At 43.7% G+C, this 20,299-nt stretch overlaps 1 protein-coding gene across 1 annotated transcript in view; it reads right to left on the minus strand.

Moving 5' to 3' along the window:
- FAT3 (FAT atypical cadherin 3) overlaps positions 1-18,654 on the minus strand; it is a 191,834-nt gene extending 173,180 nt beyond the window's left edge. The window contains exons 1-5 of the mRNA XM_039222360.1: positions 18,606-18,654; positions 14,170-14,231; positions 12,678-12,827; positions 7,482-7,654; positions 6,161-6,287 (exon numbers count right to left, since the gene is read on the minus strand). Coding sequence (XP_039078291.1) covers positions 6,161-6,287; positions 7,482-7,654; positions 12,678-12,827; positions 14,170-14,231; positions 18,606-18,654 — 561 coding nt within the window. The remainder of the gene's footprint in view (positions 1-6,160; positions 6,288-7,481; positions 7,655-12,677; positions 12,828-14,169; positions 14,232-18,605) is intronic.
- Positions 18,655-20,299: the final 1,645 nt, after the last annotated feature.

A 20,299-nucleotide genomic window follows, 5' to 3' on the forward strand; every position in this document is an offset into this window, starting at 1 on the left:
TGACTCTGTGTGATTTATTTGCACTTTCGAGGAAAGTTGCTTACAGTATATCATTTTGCTTTCTGTAAGAAAGTATTGTAAGGTAGTGGAAGAGGAAAGTAGTTCACATGTATGGGTAAGGTGTTCAGATGTTTCAGGTTCCATATTTAGGTTTCATGACCAAGTTTCTAATATAATTTTCCAAATGGCATGGGTTAATAGGTAGTAGTCTGTTTTCAAGTCTTTCCAAGATATTTTTGTAAAGATTTTCTAACATTGTATAGTTTTTCCTTCCATAAGTGAATGCTATGAGGCAGAATATCAGCTCCAGCCAAAGGAAGGACTTTTGCTCATATTTGCATGGAGTCTGCTCAAGCATATGAAATAATCTGCTAAATGATATTAGATCATGTACAGGGTTCTTCTTTTAGCTCATCTACAATCGGAGGGAGGTAAGTAAATGCCTGCCTGTAAGTGGGTACCAAATCAACTTAGAGAAGTATGAACTGGGGAGATGGGGAGGGGTGCTGGGCTGTATCCATGCAGTCTTCCAGAAAAAGTGATGGGTGGTCCATTCCTTAAAGTCGCTAAAAAGCAACCACCGACTGCTGTTTAATGTGATCTCACACAGCACAAAAGAAATTAATAATAACACATGGATATAGAAAAATGCCCACAAGAGGTGCACCTGAGTGGCTCAGTTGGTTAAGTGTGTGACTCTGTATTTTGGCTCAGGTCATGATCTCAGAGTTCGTGAGTTCAAGCCCCACGTTTGCTCTCTCTCTCTCTCAAAATAAATACATTTTGTTAAAAAAAGAAAAATGCCTATAATAAATTGGAAAATGCAAAAAAAGGTTATAAACACTATGCATATTATTTCAATCTTTTTGACAAGTTTTATGTAGTATTATATGATCTTTTATATATATATATATAAAAATGCGAAACATGTTCTGAAAGTTCACCCTCCAAAATGTAAAAAGTGATCATCACTGCCTGGGGAAATGGAGTGTTAAAATTTTCTTCTGTTTTGCCTCTCTCTCTCCCTGCCTCTCTGTTCTACAGCGAACACGTATTATATACTACATGCTTCTAGCACATCATAGTTACATGTTTCTAATCATTCTATAATTATAAATAACTATATTTTAAAAAGTCTATTGCAGGCTCTATGTAACTTCTGAAAGAAGAGTTTTAAAGGAGACCCTGATTTTCTTCCTCTCACTGAGCTGTATACGCACATGCTCTAAACCACTAGACACTGAGTTCATTCCTCCTTACATACTGATGTCCTTGTGATATGACAGGAACTTTTAAATGAGTTGCTCCCAGAAGCATCATTTTTGAAGATGGGTAAATGGTTTTGTGCATGTATCAAAGCACACATCATGGGTCTGTCACGGCCTTGCACAGGGAGATCTGTAATTCTTCATTCCAACGTGGGGCAAGCATGTCCTGGCTACTGCTGATAGAGACAGAACATCTCCTGTTGTAAAAATGCTACATAAACCCCCACCATATTCTCTGGCTGAAACCAAATGAGTGCATCTCTAATCCCCGCATTCCACAGGAGTATCTGCTGCAGCCCTGTCTCTCTGCTGGAAAGGCTGTCATGTTGCCTTAAATTTACCTGCAGACTTAGTGACCTCTCTTTCACCTAATGACAGATCTAAGGCCTTCGGATGGTAAGGATGGAATATGTAAAGGCAAGACTTCGCCAAATGTATTCTCAAATAGCAAAGAGGCGTCCCCATGCTGAGAAGAGAAAAAAATGCAGTCATTTATTTGGTAAGCTAAGGGATCCCAAAAGTTTCTCTTGCTGCATTCAATTTGAAAACAGGACAAGAACAAATGAAGTCCCTGGCTCAATGGAGAACGATGACATTCTGCTTTTTCAGAACACAGGGTTCGATCGGTAGAAGCCCCTTGCTCTGTGGGTCCTAGCTGCCTCCTTCAGAATGTCTTCATAAAGCTTCTTAAGAGGGCTATTAATGAGTACTCATACATTTTTAAAAATATTAAACTTTTAAAATTTTATTGGAAAGTAGTATCCTCGAAGTAGGGTGTATCTCAATCACATCACAGCAAAGTACACATTAACACGGAGCTTTGCCCCACGTCCAATTTTAAGATTTATCAGCATCTTTAAAAGTGTACAGTGGCATGCCAGGAATTATAACAGGGTGCCTTATGAAAAATCTATGATCTTCCTTCTGAATTATATATTTACGACCTACTGAGGATGATAGATTTCAGGGAGGTAAATGTGATTTAGGAACTGCTTTTAGGCTCCAACCACACTGGGGTTGGCGAGTGGCCTCTGAAGGGACTGGAATGCAGTGGGGTGAAGCCCTTCCCCTTCCTGCACCATCAGCTGGCTCCACAGGAGGCCTGCAGCCCTCTCACTGGGGAACATTCTGGGCGGTACCGATCACTGTCACCTGGCGGCCATGGACTATCTGGGTTGGGGGTGACCTATAGCCTTAAGCTGAAGGTTCAACCACGGTTCACAGAGTGCCTGTGATGTCTCGGGTATGGTTCTAGGTGCTGGGACTACAGAGCGCAGTTCTCCTCAGCCCTGGCCCTCCAGCCTACTGTGGACCTTCATCAAAGGTAAGGTCAGGAAGGTAGATGATGCAGAATCTCTGGGGAGGTCATCCTGCAGCCTGCTAAGAGAGCTGAGGCCAGTCTGCAGGAGGGACGCAGCTTGAAACATCTAAGGGCAATGACTCTGGAATCACGGAATCTGGCACTGTGTTCTCCTGACTACTCTTGACCAGTTTACTGTTTCCTCACAGCGGAGGTGTTGATGTCTGAATAAAGCAGAAAAAAAAAACCTTCCCAATTTGTGTTTCAACTTTAAACCCACTCTCTTAATGAGTACACACAATTTTAAAGCCTTAAAAGGATTATAATTCTGCGGAAAGCATGGGAGTTAGTGGGAAGACCAGGTGGGCCTAGAGCTAGCTAACCAGAGAAATTAGCTCTCTGTCCCAAGCTAATCTCAAGGATGACAACTTTACTGAGTCCTGAGATTCCTGGGAATGCTACAGATCTGCCATTTGAGCTTGGGTGCCTTCGTTTCCTCTCAGACTCTGACTCAGAAAGCGAGGGAAATTGCAGATCCTCCAGGAGAGGCCCGGTGATCTTCTTCATAGCTGGGCCAGACTCACGGTTGACTCCTCATGCAGCCTATCTTAGGGGAATGGGCTATTCCAACTTATCTGGTCATGATCCAGTTAAATGCATACTGGCAAACAGAAGACTCCAAAACTTTGGGCTCCTCTTCAGAAAAGGAAGGAAGGAGTTAATACTCTTTTGAGTACCATGCACCAGGAATTATGGTAGGTACATTTACAGATGTCATCTCATTAAAGAACCGTAAGTATACTCAATAACCATTAGACAAATTCAAAATACAAGGCATCACATAGTGCAGCGTGTGAATTCCGTCACAAGAAGACTGCTTCAGGAATCACAAGGAAAATTTCGAGCTTCTAATCATAAGAGCTGATGTACATTAAACACCTAACAAGTGCAGTATATATGCAACATGCCAATCCTCACAAAATCCTAAGAAGATGTTTATCATTTTTTTTTAATTTTAAGTTTACTTATTTTTGAGAGAGAGAGAGAGAGAGAGTGCATGCATGAACAGGGGGAGGGGTAGAGAGAGAGGGAGAGAGACAATCCCAAGTAGGCTCTGCATGGTCAGTGCAGAGCCAGATGCGGGTCTTGATCTCGTGAACTGTGAGGTCATGACCTGATCCGAAATCAAGAATTGGATGCTTTACCAACTAAGCCACCCAGGCACCCTATTTTTATCATCATCATCATCATCATCATCATCCAAATTTTACAGGTGAGGAAACAGAGGCTAGATAAAGAAAGGTGTACTGCCGGTGAGTGGTGAGGTCTGTCTCCAAATCCCATGCTTTAACTCTCTCTATCCACATTTGTTGTACAAAGGACATTGTTTTATAAGAGATGTTTTATTTCTAAGTCAGGTTGACTAATTCTAAAGATATATCCAGTGCTAAGTCCCCAAAGACAGAATAACCAAATTTATTACAGGTTTTCTCACTTTCAAAGAACTGATGATATTTGCCCTAACACACCGACCTATTTTCCTTGGTTCTGACATCCAGGACTGTCCTGACTTATCTTCCCTACAGTGATGTGCATCCTGCTGACAAGCCTCTCCGCATTTCACTGAAACAATCTTGCCACACAATAGATGAGGTTAAAAGCCCCCGGTTTGTAGCCCCTGGTTTGCCACCAAAGCAAGTCACGTGGAAGGTCCTGAAACCACAGCTCACTTGAACAAAGCTGTCTGCAGCAAGGAGGAAGCAAGCCAAAGTAGTTTTTCCATTTTATTAATAGAGGCACTTGAGTTGGAATCTCGCGTTCTGAACCTGCCGCCATTATATTTTTATTTTCCCGCAGACAGACCTAATATGCCCAACTGGGTCATACACATCTGGCGTTAGGCACAGGCTTGGATGATTTCTGAAGGGCCCAAATGAAATCAGACTGGACAGATCATTCTGTAGCTCGGAGAGTGTGCTGCACAAAATAAACTAGGAGAGCAACACAAGGGAAAAGGAGAGAAAAGGAGCTTTGGAAGTACAGGGCAGAGGGTCAATTTATCATCACTGCACCAGGGGGAGAAGTCAGCCTGGGCTTCTGGGATGTGTGATTCATCATGGGGAGTCCTCACGATTGTTCAGAGCCTCGCGAGGAAGGGATAAGCCATCTATGTGACACCAGATCTGCAGGGTGAGAGGTTCTCCGCCACCCCTCCTCCCTCACCTACCCCTCCCTGCCCCTCACGTTTCCCCCCCTGCCCTGCCAGGACCCAATCAGTGCTTGCCCAGGAAGGAAGCAGCAGCATAGCATCACGTTCAGAAACCATTCACAAGTGGAAACAAAAGCAGAGCCCGAGCTCCCGGGGGCCTGTGTGCCCAGCTCAACAAGCTGTGACCAGCCTGGAGCAGTTTATCTGCCGCCAGCACCAGCAGCGAGCAGAAAGCAAAAAGCAGGCTCATTTCCATTTCCAGGCGGGGCCACTGGATGGAAAGACCTTCCTAGGTCCAAGGGAACAGGTTTCATTTACTGTGGATCGACTAATTAGTGTTCAGACTTAAGGAGAAACAAAATAAGTCCAATCTTTCAAAACCAGAGAAATTAGAGGTGGCTATTTATAGAATCAAGGACCCATTCCAGACAACTCTCCTAGCGTACAAAAGTGACTGCAGATTATTTACTTGGAGGCTAACCAGGGACACAGACAAGCAAGGCTAAGAAGGGAAAAACGGCCAGTGGCAGACAGACAAAGCAGACATGATGCCCTCGTGACTTTATGTAATCCAAGAGCCAAAGCAACGTTTCCCTTCCTCGGTTCAGATGAAGACAGGGTGGGAAGGTGGCCCTCCACTGAGATCCTAACCAAGTCCTCACATGCTGTCATTCCCAACCTCAAAAGGGTCTCTTCAGACACAGCCCTGGGCTCATTTCTTGTATTTCTATGGGTTCAAGAGGGCACACCGTGAAAAGAAATGTGGGGCAAAGAGAAAAGAAACAAACTGCATCCTACCATATATGTGAATTATTTACTCCATTGTGAGAGGCTTACAAATTATGAGGAAGTAAGAAAGGAAGTCCTCCCTTACATCAAATGTTGTAAAATAGGAGCTCATTGCCTTATACGGTATTAAATAAAATGGAGGTGCAACTTTAGCATAGGGAGATTTCATATGTAAATCTGATTTGGGGGGGTTCTTTGTTTTGTTTTCTCATTTTTGGAAAAAATAAGAATTTCTGATGAAACTGGACCTTCCTGCTTCCATTTTGTCACTGGCTGAGCCTCCTCGGAAGGGGTAGGTAAGACCTGCCATATTTCCCCTGTCTGCCCCCTCCTCATACCTGCTGCGCCTCTGAATTACTAGCCCCAGGGCCGGCTTGCAATTTCCGTTTTGAGCAAACTACCTCTGAGAAGTAATATTTGCTTTGAAAAATGTGTGTGTGTCTGATTCAATATTTACTCTCTGGTCAACTGGGAAAACAAATTGATCTATATGCAATTCACACTGCTGGGAAGATCTCACAAAAGATTGTTCTTAAGGGCTGATACCAAGCTGGACTGTTCTGGAGGAGCTGGAATGGCAACTCTTGCTCCTACCTCGTATGCACATGTTCCCCAACACAAGTACGTGCGCACATTCACCACCACCACCACCACCATCACCTTCACCACCACTACATTCACCATCATCACCACCATCACCTCCACCGCCACCTCAGGACTACTACGCCCAGCACACCACCACCACCACCACCACCATCACCTTCACCATTACTACCACCACCACCATGATCACCACCACCCCAGCACCATCACTTCCACCACCGTACTCCTTATTTAACTGGAGATGCAGAGCCAAAGGCCACCCCTGACTGGCCCGCTTACCCCTGCTTGGGGTGTTATTTGAAACATAAGAATGACATTGATTTAATTTTTTTAATGTTTTATTTATTGCTCAGAGAGACAGAGAGACAGCGTGAACAGGAGAGGGTCAGAGAGAGAGGGAGATACAGAATCTGAAGCAGGCTCCAGGCTCTGAGCTGGCTGTCAGCACAGAGCCCGACGCGGGGCTCAAACCCACGAACTGTGAGATCATGACCCGAGCCGAAGTCGGATGCTTAACCGGCTGAGCCACCCAGGCACCCCATGATTTAGAAAAGTTGAAAGGGATAGGTTTGTTCCTGAGCTAAGGGACAAGATTTCTGGGAAAGGTGGGCTGGAAACCCTCACTGCAAACAGTGGAGTAAGCAGGCACTCAGATAGGTAGGTACTCGAGGGTAGGGAAGCAGTTAGACACCAATGCATGCCATGAGGAAGCCTCTGTGAGGAATTTTCACTTGGGGATATTCTGCGATCGTAGTTATGGAGTGTGGAACATGGAAATGACCATAGTTAGGTGGAGGGTTTTTCCTCCTCTACTGTGTTTGTAGCTGTCTCAGTCCTGCAGTAAATAAAGTAGGCTCGTGAGGTGGCAGTATCAGGACAAAGGGGCAGGGATGGGCCCCTAACTGGAGTCTGCCTACTGTAGTAGCATGTTCGGGCAGCTATGACAAATGACAACAGGCTGGATGCCTTACACAACAGACATTTATTTTCTCACAATTCCAGAAGCTAGAGGTCTGAGGTCAAGGTGCTGACAGGCTGGTCTCTTCTGAGGCCTCTGTCCTCAACTTGCAGATGGCTGTCTTCTTCCTGTGTCTTCCCATGATTTTCCCTCTGAATGTGCCTGTGTCCAAATTTCCTTTTCTTACAAGGACACCAGTCATACTGGTTTAGGCTCCCCCACCCCCCGCCCCCTAATGACTTCATTTTAAATTAATTACCTCTTTAAAGACTCCAGACGCAGTCACACTCTGAGGCGACAAGGTTTAGGACTTCAACGTATGACTTTTAACATAACATGGAACCCCTGGTGTACTTTTCTGCGAGTCCGAGCTGGTGCGCACAGTATGGGTACAGCATCCTCAGGCGGACCTTATCCTGGGGCTTGGGGCAGCGCCCCACAGAGAGAGCCCCCGTCCAGAGCTGGGCGGCAGGGAGGAGCAGAGGAGTGGGCACTGAGGGGCAGCTGCTGGAGGAGCAAATGGATACCTGAAGAGCAGAAGAGAAAACCTTCTCTTCTCATGCTCATACTATGCTGATGCTTGAGGGCGGGCTGACACGACACCTGGGTAAATCTGCTGTAAAACCAGAGTGGGAGGGGCACCTGGGTGGCACAGTCAGTTGAGCATCCAACTCTGGATTTCAACTCATGTCATGATCTCATTGTTCGTGGGTTTGAGCCCCGCATCAGGCTCTGCGCTGGCAGCATGAAGCCTGCTTGGGGTTCTCTCTCTCTCCCTCTCCCCCCCACTCTCTCTTACTCTCTCTCCGCCCCCATCCCTTCCCCACTCACACCATCTTTGTCTCGCTCAAAATAAATAAATAAACTTGAAAAAAGTAAAACAAGAAGGGGAAAAGATGATTTGATTTGCCACGTTTCAATGTGCTGATGGATATTTAGGGCCACACTTCTATAAAGAGAGGAAGACGTATACTGGATGCCTCTATGAAGTGACTATTTGATCTTGGATCTGTCTTGTCCCCTTCATCTCAGTTTCTGCATCTGTATAATGTGAGGGAAGTGTCTGAATGATCCGAATGAAAAACGGCTCCTTGATTCCAAGACAGCAGCTCATGAATAATCAGCAGGTTAGACTCTAATGACCTCAGTGTGAAAGGCAGAAGAAAAAAAAAGATCAGTGGGCAAAACACACTAGGTCTAGTAACAGAAGCTTGTGTCTAGCCCAGTACTGGGTCCAGAATAAGCACAGGATAAAGCTTGCAAGACAGGAGGAAGGCAGAGACCTTTCATTAACTTTTCAAAGCTGCTACAAGAAGAAACCAACTTCCCCCCTGAGGCCAGTGTGTAGTACAGGTGCCGTGTCTGTGCTTGGATATACCACCGTTTTTGAAAGTCTGCTGTACTTCCTGCAAAGTTTCTTGAAGGTGCCAGAAAGAAGGACCTAATGAGAGAAACTTTCATTTCTCTCATAGGTAAGTGATCAAACTACAGACTGCTTAATGGGTTGAAAGAGGCCTGCAATCCTTCACCACAAGAAATGCCCATCATTTCAGTAGCAGAAGCTTGCCACAGGAAGAAACCTCGAAGGATGTGCACTCACCGGAAAAATCAATTTGCATGCTAAGGCAGGAGGAAATGTTATAAAAACTTAGCAAAGCACATGATTTTTTTCTCTCAGAAAATACAACCATAAAAGGGATGAGAATTTCAAACAGGAAGAAAAAATGGTCACATGAGGTGTACCTTACAGAGGACAACGGATGAGTATGCTGAAGGGACAGGTACTAGATAATTTATATTCCTATAGATTTAGTGTATCATTCTGTAATGTGTTTTGTTATTTATAACGACTGCACTCTAAAATCTCACCGCATTCTCTGGGCTACTTCAAGTTATACGTACACACACACAACATAATTTCCCATCTTCCGTCTTTATACCGGTGACTGGGCCTTGTCATCTTTTTTTGATTTGCAAATAAAATACGCTCTCTGTTCTCCTTGGAAGACTTTTATCAGAACCATCCAGCCCTGAACAGAGAAGCATTTCAAGATCAAAAGGGAGGCAAATAATACTCTTTTAGCAAGCAAGATAAAGATTCACACATAATTAAGCTGGGACTATAGGATTATTTAAGTGGATATATCTTTTAAGAATAATTGAACTGCTAGAAGCTATTCAAAATACTGGGGCCAGGACTGAAAAAGAAAGGGAATTGACAAGGTGTTTGTTGAGGACAAGGAGAGAAGGGAGGGCACGGGGAAGAGGGAGGGACAGACAATGGTTCAGCAGTGTCTGTGCATGCCAGGCCCTCTGTGTAGTTCATGGATGAGGTAGGGATCACTGACCCCTGCTTTACAGATAAGGAAACGGGGGATCAAAGTTAACCTGGCAAGGCAGATGGAAAGAGGCAGCGTGTTCCACAGTTTCTGTCTCCAGCCCATGCACGTCACCATGTGCTAAACTGCTGTCCATCATCTCATTCAGGGTGAAATAAAGGCCTCTTTGAGTAATCATTCATTCAGAGGGCATTTATTGAGTGCCTCCTGTTTCCCAGGTGCTAGACCAGCTATTCTGAATAGAGAGAGAAGTAAAGTAGTTGGGACTGGCAATTATGGGCCAACTGCTATCTGACAGTCAGCATCTGAGTGTTTCTCCCTCCCCCACCCCCCAACATTTATTAACTCTTCATACCAAGCCTGTGTTAGGGATTGTTATCCCCACTTCGCTCTTGAGGGGAAAGGGTCTAAGTCTTGTGAGCCGTCCTAAAATATAATCTCAGGACTCCCTGAATTTAACATCTCTGCTCTCCCACACTACCTTCCATTCACCATCTCAGTAAATCGAGTGTCATGCCCACAAAGGGTTTAAACCTAGTAGGTCATCAACACAAGTGATTATAATATAAGAGAAATGAGTGCATTCATTCCCTTTTCACAGCTGCCTTCTCTGATAATGAGGTAATCAGGGTTAAAATCATAACCACTAGGCTAAAACATTAATTCACTGTTTAGTTTATGTACCCATTATCAGCTTTCTGCATCTATTTGCTGGAATTAGCTTTCTATCTCTGTTACAATCATAAAAGGCTATGAAGGAATGCATATGACTTTGAATAAGTAGGCTAAAAATTGCATATTTTATGGTGGGGAGAGGCAATCACTCCAATGTTTACACATGACAGATCTGAAATTAGGCAAGATTTAATACTGAGAATTCACCAACGAAGAGGAAGTTGCACTTTGAATCTTTCTACAGTTCTTTGCTGGTCTTGTTTCTTTAGCAAATCCCTTGGATTCTGGTCATGACAACTGTCCTCTTATAGTGAGAGGTGTCAGATGAATGCTTACAGACTCAAAAACCCTTGCAGCCTGTACATGGTCAAGCTAAAATCTCAAATCAATGTACAGGCAGAACACCAGCAGTATACAATTAAAGTGCCTTCTATCATGGGGATAGCAGACTAAAAACAAATCATTCATGTCCTCCTCGTTACCTATTCAGAAATGTACCTGCCAGGTCAGCCTCTAAATGGGTCCTTTTCAAGAAGAGTCCATTTTATTTTATTGGAAAGGAGAGATATGAAATAGAGCCAGAAGGTTAATATGAGCTTAAGAGGAGCATAGGGTTATCTTGGCAATTAAAGGCTCTCCAGGAGGTTAATTACCCACACCCAACACTTACAACTCACAGGATGTATTAGCAGTCACAAAAATCTGTGTACAGCAGAGAACTCTATTCTGCACTCTGAATGATGTTATTTTACTCAGGTTTTTTGGAAGACTGGGTTAAAGTAATATCCTTTCCATGATCCATTCAGAAAAAAAGAGACGAATGTCACTGAAACCATCACAGCAAAGTTATATAGAAAAAAAAAATACTGTGACCAAGAACTGTACAAGTTAGAAAGTGAGAGCAAGAGAGTGTGCATGGGAGAGAGAGAGAGAGAGTGCAAGAGAGATGGAGAGACTGAGTGAGAGAGAGGAAGACTAAGATGATCTGGTGTTTGAAACCCTCAGCAGGAGGGGTGACTAAAAGAAAGAGCACGAATGATGGGGCCCCTGGGCGATGGGGCGGCGCAGTGGTGGGTGCGTGAGGGCAAGTTGAGGTGGTTCAGCTGACCTATAGCTTTCAAATCTCCACCCTGAAACTTCAGGAAAGCCAGTTTGCTGCTTTGACCCGCTGCCTTCACCCTGGCTGAAATCCATTTCTAGGCCCAAGATGGAAACGCTGTTGTCTGAGGTCGCACATCAGCAAACTGAAACTTGGCTAACCTCTGTGCCTCCTGTCAGTGCTCTGCTTGACCAGAATCCAAGTATATATATCCAGTCACTCAGTCCCCAAAAGCCAAGCCAAGGCTGGGCCCTCTCCTTCCTTCTTTGTTCTTTCTCACCCCAAGCAAGGTTGGCTGTGTGGCTCCAGCCAGTGAGTTATTTTTAAATTTCCTCTTCCTTGTTGTTTATTTTTCACTTTGCGAAAGCCTGCCTTCCACTCCATTTTGCAGTTACCGCAGTGGAGACAGCCTGCTTTGCGAGGTGTCAATGTTTGTTTCTATGTTTGTTTCTGTTTCTCTAGTTATTTTTTAACAACGCTCATCCAAACATCTCATCAGGTCTCAGGTGGATCCCTCTAAGAGCACCCCCAGCGCCTCCGCGCTACTTGTGCCCTGCCCCAGCCCATCTCTGTTCAGCTGAGTAGCAATGCGAGCAAGCGTATCATGCTATCCCCGCGTGATGGGTTTCCACCGCGCTCAGGAAAAAGTGTGTAATCCTTCCCACAGCCCTGTTTGCTTTCTGCAACTTCATTTCCTACCACTTTTTCCCACCTCCATCTTTAAACCCTTGATCACACTGGCCTAGATGACCACACTGGCCTTGAACAGAATCTTGGCTTCCTGTCACCAAATGTCACCTACTCAAGAGGCTCTCCCAACCAGTCTGTCGGATGTTGCCTCCCACCCCCACTTTCAGGCACTATCATGGAACCTTCCTTGAGTGACCTCAGAGAGCTTGCATTTGGAGTTACAGCCTTTATCCATTTATTACGTGCCCCCCTGCCCCTTCCTGTTTACTCTGTATCCCCAGCACATAGGGCAGACCCTGTGGCCTGGGCCAAATGAAGTAGCCATGGTCTGAGGCTCCTCTCTGCACATTAGCTGCCTTGGAGCTACTATCCTGGGATGCAGACATGAAATCGAATGTTCAGGAGGTTTAGGTGTTATGACACCATACGATAATGACTAAAACCGCAACAGTTACAGCTACACTTTACTGAGCACCTACTTAGCATAGATACCAGAAGGGACATTGCACACTTATTTCCCCCAGCAACCCTAAGAGGTCGCTAGCTGCTATGCTGCTCTACATCCCCAGGATGATTAAAACCAGGTACCGAGAAATGAAGTTCCAGATCCATCTGTGTTAGTCTAAAGAACGAAAATGTTTGGTCCGTATTTATGTAAGTCTGTAAAAGGATGCACAACTGTTCAGGATTCTTCTGGGAAGTAAATTCAAATGCCTGGAAACACTTTTCCCTCCTGTCACACTGTACCACATCTTCCTGAAGACACAGCCTTTCCAGGGACAAGGCAGCAAGTGATCTCAGGCAGATGCCCCAGCTAATGAGGTGGCCTCCTTTTCCCTGCTGGGAGGTAATGGGTTCAACTACCCGAGAACACAACCTCCCCAGGAGTCCTGGACTCTGTTGGGAGGAAAAGGAGCACATAAACATAACAGGTGTTATTATTTTGGCAAATGTTCTCTAATTCTGGACCAGATATGAACTGCAGCCCAATGGTATGATTTTGAAAAAAGAATTATAATAATTATTTTTTGGCAGCCTGGAGTCTTTTATCTTTATGAGATGATAGCAGTGTTTTAAAAGGATTATCACAGCATTGATGATCATAATAATAATCCTTTATTACGTGTAATGCTTTAAGATAAAAGTGCTTCAGCATAAAATATAAGGACTGATCCTAATAACAATCCTTTGAGGTATATGGAACAGTAATTATTTGTCACATTTCACAGTAGGGGAAACTGAGGTCCAGGGCAATTAAACAGCTTTTATCCATTTGAGCTAATCATGATCATGGCAATGCAGTTACTTCATCCACAGGGCCCGATTCTTAGCCCAGAATTTGTTACATAAATCATTGCTGGTGAACTGATTTAAAGGAAAACAACAGGAGAGAAAGGTGTGAGTGTATGAGCGTGTGTATGTGTGTGTGTGTGTGTATATGATCTGTGGACTCCAGTAAATGATTCTTAGGGACTAACAGACCATTTTAGAAGCACAGATATGTGCTAAACCCTTAACAAACCCCTACCTTCCAAGTGCCATCATCCATTCTGTATCAGACCGTCACACCTAAATCACAGAGCCGTACATACTACCCAGACCTCAGGCTTCCCAATAAAGACACCATACGTAAAGAAAGAATGTTCCACTAAGCACTTTCATATCTATTTTCTCATCTCTTGCCTTATGGTGGGTTTTTTTTTCCTCCTCTAGAAATAATGCTCTTACAGTTTATGTTGCTGCTGTTTCTGCCTTAATGAATTATAGAAGTACATTTTACGGTTTCAGAAACAGTAGTCTTGGGCATTGAATCAACTAGCAGGCTTCCCTTCCTCAACTCTCTCCCCAGAAAGGAAATGAGAAGCAAAGCAATGCAGGTCTTCACAAATGATGGACTTCACTCTCATCATAGCACTTTTGCTCTTTCCTTTTCTGCATTGGAGGCCCTGGGGGCTTGCAGGGCTTTACTCCTGAATTTTCCTTTCTGATGGCTGACAAAGGGGCTTGAAGTCAAGGCAGATGTGTTGGGCATCTGGTCTGCCACAACAGCTCTGCACGTGAGAGTGCATTCAGAGGAATGCGCCAGAGATCTCCACATTCAGAACCAATCAGCCCAAGAGAGGTCTCTTCATTTTGGAATCCACTGTTCAAATGTATTAAAGTGCTAGTTTATGTTGAAGGTTAAAGAAGTTTAGTGAAAGTCAGTTTTAATGAATGCCAGTTCCCTCTATGCACTTACCTCCAGAAAATGTTCTGCCTGCTGTTCTCGATCCAATTTCCTTGAAGTTGTTGTAATCAGACCTGCGTAGAAATGAGAATATTTGACTTTTAAATATCTGGGGCAAGTAGTTTACTGAGCATGGGAAGCAAATTTAGTTAAAGGAAAAGCAAAAATGATGGGGAACAGTAACTCTCCAATCCCCAGTGACAATCGAGATGGTCTCCGAATTATTCTTGAAACAAAATAAAATGTACAGAGAAAACCTGCAGAATTTGTTCTGGCTCTGCTTACCTCAGTTAGGTACTGTAATCACTTTGGGGATGTAAAAACTCACTGAAGAACCATTGTTTTTCTGATAATGAGGAATTTCAATGATTCATTTGCATATGACTGAAATTCTACAGTAAGAACCTCATTAAAGATTTCAGAGTTCTTGAACATTAATAGGTTGTTGATGCTGATTAGAATCAGCCTGTGAAACAGCACTTTCTCATTGAACTTTTTTATGCTTATATAATTTTTTGTTACACTTGACAAAGAAGGTTACTTCCGTAATAGCTCCTTGTACACATAATTATTTCAAATTTAATAACTCTTATATATGGAAGACCTCACACCGTAATTTCATCATTGTGTTTAAATCTTTAAACAAAATAAGTTCCACGTGGGAAATATCTCTGTATCCTTCCTTCGAATGGAGTTTCCCATAAATGAATCAGCCCTTTGAGTATAGACAAAGAAAAGGCAATGAGAAGACAGAACCTTCAAGGCTGACCAGCTTATGCAGCAATTTGTGTTTTGCAGGTTTTACTATTATTATTGTGAAATGGCTATTAGGAGGTCAAATTTATATTCCATTTCTTGATTCTACACTGGCCCTGAAGACAAGAGACTATGGACTGGGCTGGCTTCGTGACCTAAGCCGACGGAAAGAAAAGACCAGAGAAAATCACGTGAAAAGCTCCCTCCCAAAACTGGTGAGACGTAAAGCATGGAAAAGGCATTTTGCCAGGATCTGCTGAGGAACTCATGACCTCCATCTTTTCTTTTAACCCACGTGGTGGGGTGGAGCACGTGGATTTTAGAGAAAGCCAAGAAGAGGTCACAGGAGGCTAAATGACCTTCAAAATAAAATCCCATTGGGGGTAGCATGGCTCTTGACAAAATGGCCTCACTCCCTTTTACTCTCAGCTGTCCACACTCCTCATGGGAGGGAAACCTGTGTTCCCATGGCCCAGAGGAGCGGCCTTTCCATGAATTCTTTCTAGAGCATGTCCCACCCCACTGCTTCACCTCTAGTGTTTTTCAAATTTAGCTCAGATGTTAGAGAGACGATGTGTCTTCCAGGGTTAGGTGTCCATCTGGTTATGTCCCAACACAGCCAGTATGCTCCTCCATCATCGTTCTTTGTTCTATGCTATAATCCATTGCTCACGTGTGTGTCTGTGTATTTCCCACTAGACAAGTTGACAGATGACAGAGTTGCTTCATGGGAAGGGTCTGCCTTTCCATTTTGAAGCCCTGGGGCCCACCTACTCCCTGGTCTAAAACAAAGAACAGGTATTTCATTAATGCTCAGTTAACAAAAGTTGCTGTGGAAGAGATTACTTATATACTAATCTTCCGTTTTGCTGCAGATTTAGAATGTGTTTGTTTAGGAAGGAATAATTTTAAATGTTTATTTATTTTGAGAGAGAAAGAGACAGACTGAGTGAGGAGGGGCAGAGAGAGGGGCAGAGACAGAATCCGAAGCAAGCTCCAGGCTCTGAGCTGTCAGCACAGAGCCCAATGCGGAGCTCGAATCCACAAACTGTGAGATCATGACCTGAGCCGAAGTTGGATGCTCAACCGGCTGAGCCACTCAGGTGCCCCAGGAAGATATTGGTTTGTGTGTAGGGAGAGTATCTGTAGGTGGACTAGGGGTGTACCTCTTTAGTATTCCTTTGAAACCATTTGCTGAGTTCCTCCATGTGAGTGGCACAGTGCTAGGCACTCTTGGGAATCAAAGATGAGCTACTGTCTGAGATTACGGAGAGAAGACTGATATCACGACTTTAAAGTGGGAGAATCAGTAACTTCTCTTCCCTAGCTGCCCATCAGAACCTCCTGGGAAACTCAAAAACTCAGATTCTGTGTCCCACTCCATCCCTCCTTTACTGTGTCCATGTGTCTTGGTTGCTATGATGCCTAAGGTGGTTCTCCCATTTCTAAAAGATGGCTCTATGCATTTGCACCATCCCTTGTTGAATCTCACTATGACTTTTTATTGACATTAATTTTTCTGCCCAGCTACATCCAAAAATGAAGTATGCTGAACTGCTTTAGCTTCTGGATCAGTGTGTGCAGGGGGTAAGGGGTGAACCAGAGGGAGGCGGAGATGGTGTGAGAGTGCACTGGCGGGTGGGGTGAGAAAGGAGGAATAAAGGGGGCACAGCTCTTGGATGCGTATTGACTAAGGGTCGGTGTGGTCACACCAGTGGGCGTCTAACACACACATCTGATGCCTTCATTCTCAGACCATTCTATCTGACAAGGTCATATGTCACAAAGGCGCTTTCCAAGTGAGAAGTAAGTGTCTTCTCGGAAAGGAAAAGGAGGCTTTCACGAACCTTGCCACCTCCTCAGGGGGCATCCTCTGTTAGAGGTCACAACTGGAATGAGAAACACTTGTTATATGGAGGCTATAAACGGATGAAAGGGCTGTCAGCCTTCTCTGTGCTGGTTGCCTGCTGCTCTTCCAGGCACAAAAGACCAGGAGCCCTTTGCCCCCTGTTCCCTTGAGGACACTTGTGTCATTTTAGCCACAGCCCATTGTGACGTGCTATGCATGGGGAAGAGGTCAGCTTCTTCTCCTGGTTATTCTTAGGGTGATATATATATGTGTGTGTGTGTATATATATATATATATATATATATATATACATTTCCTTATATATACATATACATACATATATTTATACATATATATATATATATATTTTTTAGGAAAGCCACTTACTTGCACAATGCATATGTGAAACTGAGAGAGCAGTGTGGCTCTCCTGTCATCTGCCTACTGGCATGAAGATGTGTTTTTCACATATTTATCAGCTGACAGCGAAGGAGATGAGCTTCCTGAAAAGTTGAAACCATATACAACAGTAAACCTGGAGCTCTAAGAAAGCCAAGCAGTTTCTATTCCTGGAAGAAAGGCAGGAAAACCTCTATAGGCTTTAGTGCTCTGTGTTTCCATGACCTCATCTTTATTCTCACAGGTAATAGGTAAGAGTCAGGTAAAAAAAAAAAAAAAAGAAAAGAAATCTAAGTCAAAAGTGAAAATCGACAGGAAATCCGATGAGGTGGGGCTGGGGGCAGGGAACGCTGTTTGAGGGTACAAGGTTTCTTCTGGGGGTGATGAAAGTGCTCTACAATGACAGGTTATGGTGACAGTTGCACAGACCCCAAAGTATTCTGAAAACCATTGACTTGTATACTTTAAATGGGTAAATGTCATTGCATGTAAATTACATGTCAGTAACACTATTTAAAAATCAGTAGGCGATCATAAGCTCTGCCTTTTAGAGTTTAACAAGCCTCTCATGTTTGGAGAAGACAGACACTCAAAAATGAAGGAATGGATGGATAAGTTAGTTTAGGAATCAGGCATGAAGAGGGGCTGGAATGAATGAAGCAATCAAGGTTGGCCTTGGGGAGTTAGGAACATAAAAACGATGAACAGAACACTTTTGGGTTAGAGCCACAACTTGTGGCTTGTTACTTGTACTGAGAAATAATCCTTGTTAACAAGACAGGACCACCTACAGCAAGAAGGGGCAAAATCTCTCTTCTCTTAAAAGGTACACCCTTGGATGAGCCATGGTCCTTAGCACCACTATATCTTATAGTCAGAAAGGACTGCACTCAGCCATCCTTACAGTTCGGAGGAATTTGTCAAAATGGCCAATGCTGCATCCTTATTTTTAACAATTCTGTTGGAGTTGAAAGTAGCTGGGCCTTAAAATAGGAGAGAGCACCCTCTCTCTTCAGTTCTTCTGATTCATCGCCATGGAAGGCAACCCCATTGTGCAATCTCTGAAGGAGAAAGGCGTGTATATCACACATGTAACTGTAGACCCATTGGGTACAGTCAATTGGGGACTGATGTGAAGAAATTGAATTTCAAAGATAAATCATAGGCGAGCTTTTGAATGAGGTTTGGAGATATAAACAAACACATCATTTGATATAATTACACATGCAAACCTCCAATTTTGGAGGGGAATTACGCCAGTCCTAAGTGAATGATACTCACCAAAGAGGGGGGAGAGCATATGGCTGGAACCATGCAATTACTTTAAAAATGACTAGTTCTGATTTTTTGTTGTGGAGACGGGACTCTCACAAGCTCTCTGGGAAAGAGCTTTTTGTGCTCTCTGAGCACAAAAATGTTGCTGCCTGTTCCAAAGAGAACTCACAGAGTTCTAAGTAGTTATGGTAGGAGAAGTGATACTTGTCAGATGACATCGTTTTCTGGCTTTCTCTCCCTGTGGGTGTCCTGGGTCACAGCTGTGTAATCTATTGCCGTGACATTCACATTTTCTTTAAGTGCTACTCGAAGCAATGCATGCCTTAGCTGCTTCAGCATAATTTACCAGGACTGTTGGAAGCTGAGTTTAGAATTAGAAATACAACTAGAATGATCAGCCCTGTGAACCCCAATTAGTGCCTAGTCTGTCTTTTTCATCTGCATTTCCTCTGCTTGCCATTTCTCCATGTCTATCCCCAGCTATCTGGTAAACCCCTCACTGTCCTTCCAGACAGTTTGCACATTGCCTTCTCGGTGAAGCCTTCTCTGATTTTCCCTCTGGTGTATTTTGTGTAACCCATCTGTGGTCAGGATCTCCCTCTAGGCCACAGTTGCAAGAAGGAAGAGATTTTGGGTAGTTCACTAGGTGGGCTCAGGAACCTAGATTAGTGCGGGCCACAGTTGTTCAATATAGAAATAGTACTATCACAGCACCCAACGCGACCAAGCTCTGTTTGCTAGGGCACTTTTCCTAATACAATACAAATAAAGGGGCTGAAAACAGATCTTATTCACTTTGTGTTCTTGGTATTTAACATAGAAGCTAGCACATTGTAGGTAACAAGCAAAAATTGTTTGAATGAATCTTCTAGAACTCTCAATACCGTTTTATGCAGAATGGACATAATTGTCCCAAACCAAGGGTTGTTAAAATTAACTGGATGCTCTGTTTCAGTCTTTGAATAATTTCAATGTCTTCCCAATATTTGGAACCCTCTTTCATACTGGCAGTTGAAGGCATTTTGAACAATTCCTGACAGCCTTTTATTTATTTATTTTTATTATTTTTTAAATGTTTATTCACTTTTGAGAGACAGAGGGAGACACAGTGGGAGTGGCGGGGGGAGTCAGAAAGAGAAGAAGACACAAAATCCGAAGCAGGCTCCAGGCTCTGAGCTGTCAGCACAGAGCCCGATGTGGCTAAGACTGGACTGTGAGATCATGATGTGAACTGAAGTGAGACACTCAACTGACTGAGCCACCCAGGTGCCACTATATATTTTTTTAATTTTTAGCTGCCGATTACTATTATGCATTCGCCTTTGTGGCCATTTCCATGGTCTTCCCACATCCTGGTTTCTATCGAGTTCATGGAGAAAGGCAAGCAAATAATAGTATCATAGTATCCCACATGTGTCAGCCACTGTACTACACAGTTTATGTACATGCTCTCATTTAATCTCACAGTTACAAGAAACAGGAACCATTCTGACTTCGCTTAGAAGGAAATGGAGTTAAATAATTTGCACAAGGTCGCCAATGACTAAGCCATCATTCCACACCCAGTGATGTTACCTCGGAAGTTTCTTCACTATCTCCCTAGCAGATGAGTATGTCCAGTGGTGGCAAAGCTGCCTGCCTGGGGGGCCAGGAGGTCTGAGTCCTAGTCTCAGCTCTGTCAGTTACTGGTTATAAGATTCTGGGCAATCACATATTTTCTCTAGGTCCCAGTTTCCTCATCTGGGAATGTCCTAAGTCTCTTTGCAGCATGAGGAGTCTATAATAGCACAAACACATTAAAGGAGATCATTTTCTGATCTTTCATTGACCCCACTCTCTTCTTGGTGGGCCTGAGCCCAGCTG

Source organism: Hyaena hyaena, unplaced genomic scaffold (assembly GCF_003009895.1).
Source record: "Hyaena hyaena isolate Hyena2069 unplaced genomic scaffold, ASM300989v1 scaffold_1111, whole genome shotgun sequence".
Lineage (NCBI taxonomy): Eukaryota > Metazoa > Chordata > Mammalia > Carnivora > Hyaenidae > Hyaena > Hyaena hyaena.